General features: G+C 52.4%; 1 protein-coding gene across 1 annotated transcript; it reads left to right on the forward strand.

Moving 5' to 3' along the window:
- Positions 1 to 340: 340 nt before the first annotated feature.
- On the forward strand, positions 341 to 814 carry LOC142775366 (uncharacterized). Its single transcript, XM_075876731.1, has one exon. The coding sequence runs from the start codon at positions 341 to 343 to the stop codon at positions 812 to 814; it is 474 nt and encodes a 157-aa protein (XP_075732846.1).
- The last annotated feature ends 1,563 nt before the right edge of the window (positions 815 to 2,377 follow it).

Consider the following 2,377-nt stretch of genomic DNA (forward strand, 5'->3'; position numbering starts at 1 on the left):
AAATGAAGAAATCTGATAACAGTGTAACGAACGTTTTGCTTTTTTTTCTTTTTTTTGTGAATAATATTTCAGACGAAGACTGGGAAGTTGTGGTAGCACTTGTCACAGCACCTTTTCACTCCTCGCTCAGCAATAATAAAGCTTGCGCGGCAGCCAAGTCAAGCCGCCGGGCAGCGTCACACTCCGCGGCTCTCCGGAACCTCCAGAAAACCTGAATAAACCAGTTCATGTTTTGGATCAATGCCACGCCATCGTATCTGCTTCTCCCACGCGTACATGCCTTCAAACAGTGGTGAGCCGGACGAGGCTTACCGCCGTTCTTGCTCAAGTGATCGACGTCATGCAGACTTCCCCTGACGCACTGGAAATCTCAGCCGTGGACATCAGGCTTCCGTCATTTCGGACAGCGGACCCGCAGCTGTGGTTCTTGAAAGTGGAGACCCAATTCAACGTTCATCGTATTGCCGCTGAGCTAAAAAAGTACCACCACATGGTCGCCAGAGTCCCACCAGGAATATTGAGCGAAATACGCCATCTGCTGGTTGCTCCACCTGCAGAGAACGTGTACACAGCTCTCAAACAGCTGCTCATCTGCCATCTCATGCCATTGGAGCCTCAGCGACTGCAGGAGCTTCTGTACGACACCGAGGTCAAAGACTGTACGCCCAGCCAATTGTTGCGCCACATGAGTCAGCTTTTGCAAACGGCTGGCGCAACCACCACCAATGCCGAGCAGACTGCTTCGCGAGTTGTTCCTACGGCAAGTTCCGGTCAACGTGTCCATGGTCCTTGCCCTCCAAGTCTCGGCTGCTGACGAAAGCCTGTCTCAACTCGCCGAACTTGGGTACTCGGTGCTGGCGGTTGCTTTGCCGCCAGGGCGCTACAGCCAGACATCACCGGCCGCATGCCTACGACCGCACTGCATGACATCCGGGAGCACATATCCCGCCTCGACAGTACCGTCGCAGCGATGCAGGCCCGCTTCACTCCCGAGGAGCGCCAGCATCAAGCAATGCAACAGAGAATGTTTTGGTATAACAGAAAGAATGCCAATGCTTCTCGCAAATGCATTTCTACTTGTGACTATGCACAAAACGGGAGCGGCCGGCACTAAGTACGACGATTGTTTTTGACACCCCTGAACGTCGTCCATCAGTGTTTTTCCTCACCGACCACGGCAGTGGCCTTCAATTCCTCGTGGACACCAGCGTGGAGGTAAGCGTGTTAGCAGTTGGTTCCACAGATCACCGTGTCTCTAGTGCGTGCCCCCTTCAGGTGGTCAGCAACACAACCATCGCCACCTACAGACGCGCTTGCTGCCAGTTGATTTAGGCTTGAGCAGGACGTTGCGGTGAAATTTTCATCGTGACAGCAGTAAAGTGCGCCATCTTGGGTGCGGACTTTTTTCGGCATTTTGGCCTTCTCATCGACATGCGCAATCGCAGCATTCACGATCCCGTGTTGCAGGCAACCGCGCAAAGCAATCCCTCTAAAAAAACCTCCGCTGAGTTCTACTCTGCTCGGGCCGTCCGGTGCACAAGACATTACTCGAATTCTGCAAGATTCCTCCGAGTTGATGAGACAGCCGCCTGCCAAGGCCGCGGTGAAACCCAAGGTACGCCACTACATTGCCATAAGCGGCCCACCTGTGCACGCGTGGTCTCGCCGTTTGCTGCCATACAAGTTGAAGGTTGCACGGCAAGAATTTGAACATGTTGGAGCTATGAATTGTCAGAGCCTCGTCGAGCGCCTGGGCACCTCCACTTCACATTGCGCCAAATTGAACGCCTGAAGACTGGTGACCATGCGAGGGATAGAGGGCGCTGAACCAGGTAATTAATCCAGACTAATACCCGGTACCGCACATGCGCGATGTCACGACAAGGCTTCATGGTGTCACTATTTTCTCAAAGATCAACCTGGTGCGGGCATACCATAAAATTTTCTTTGCCACAGAGGACGGCTCGAACAACATAATTGCACGTTTTCAGGATTTTCGAATTTCTCCGAATCTCAATAAGACCCCAAAACGCGGGTCAGACATTCCATTGGTTCATGGACAGTACTATACGTGGCCCCAACTTCTGCCACGCCTGTTTCGGCAACTTTCTAGTCACCAGCAGCACTTCGGAAGAACACGCTATTCATCTTCGCATCATTTTTCAGCCCTTAGTGGAGCATGGGGTGGTCGTTCACATAGCCATATGCGAAATTGGCGTGCGACATCTTTCGTTCCTTGGACGCGTGATCTCAACATCAAAAGTTATTCCTCAACCCAACAAGGTTGAGACCATGCAAGGACTTCTGCAGCCGGCCACCAAGCGCCAGCTTCGGGAATTTCTGTGTTTGGTAAACCTCTATCACCGTTTCATTCCCC

The sequence above is a fragment of the Rhipicephalus microplus genome, chromosome X (genome assembly GCF_043290135.1).
Source record: "Rhipicephalus microplus isolate Deutch F79 chromosome X, USDA_Rmic, whole genome shotgun sequence".
Lineage (NCBI taxonomy): Eukaryota > Metazoa > Arthropoda > Arachnida > Ixodida > Ixodidae > Rhipicephalus > Rhipicephalus microplus.

Coding starts and splice junctions, on each gene's coding strand:
- LOC142775366 (XM_075876731.1), top strand. CDS start 341: ATGCAGACTTCCCCTGACGCACTGGAAATCTCAGCCGTGGACATCAGG.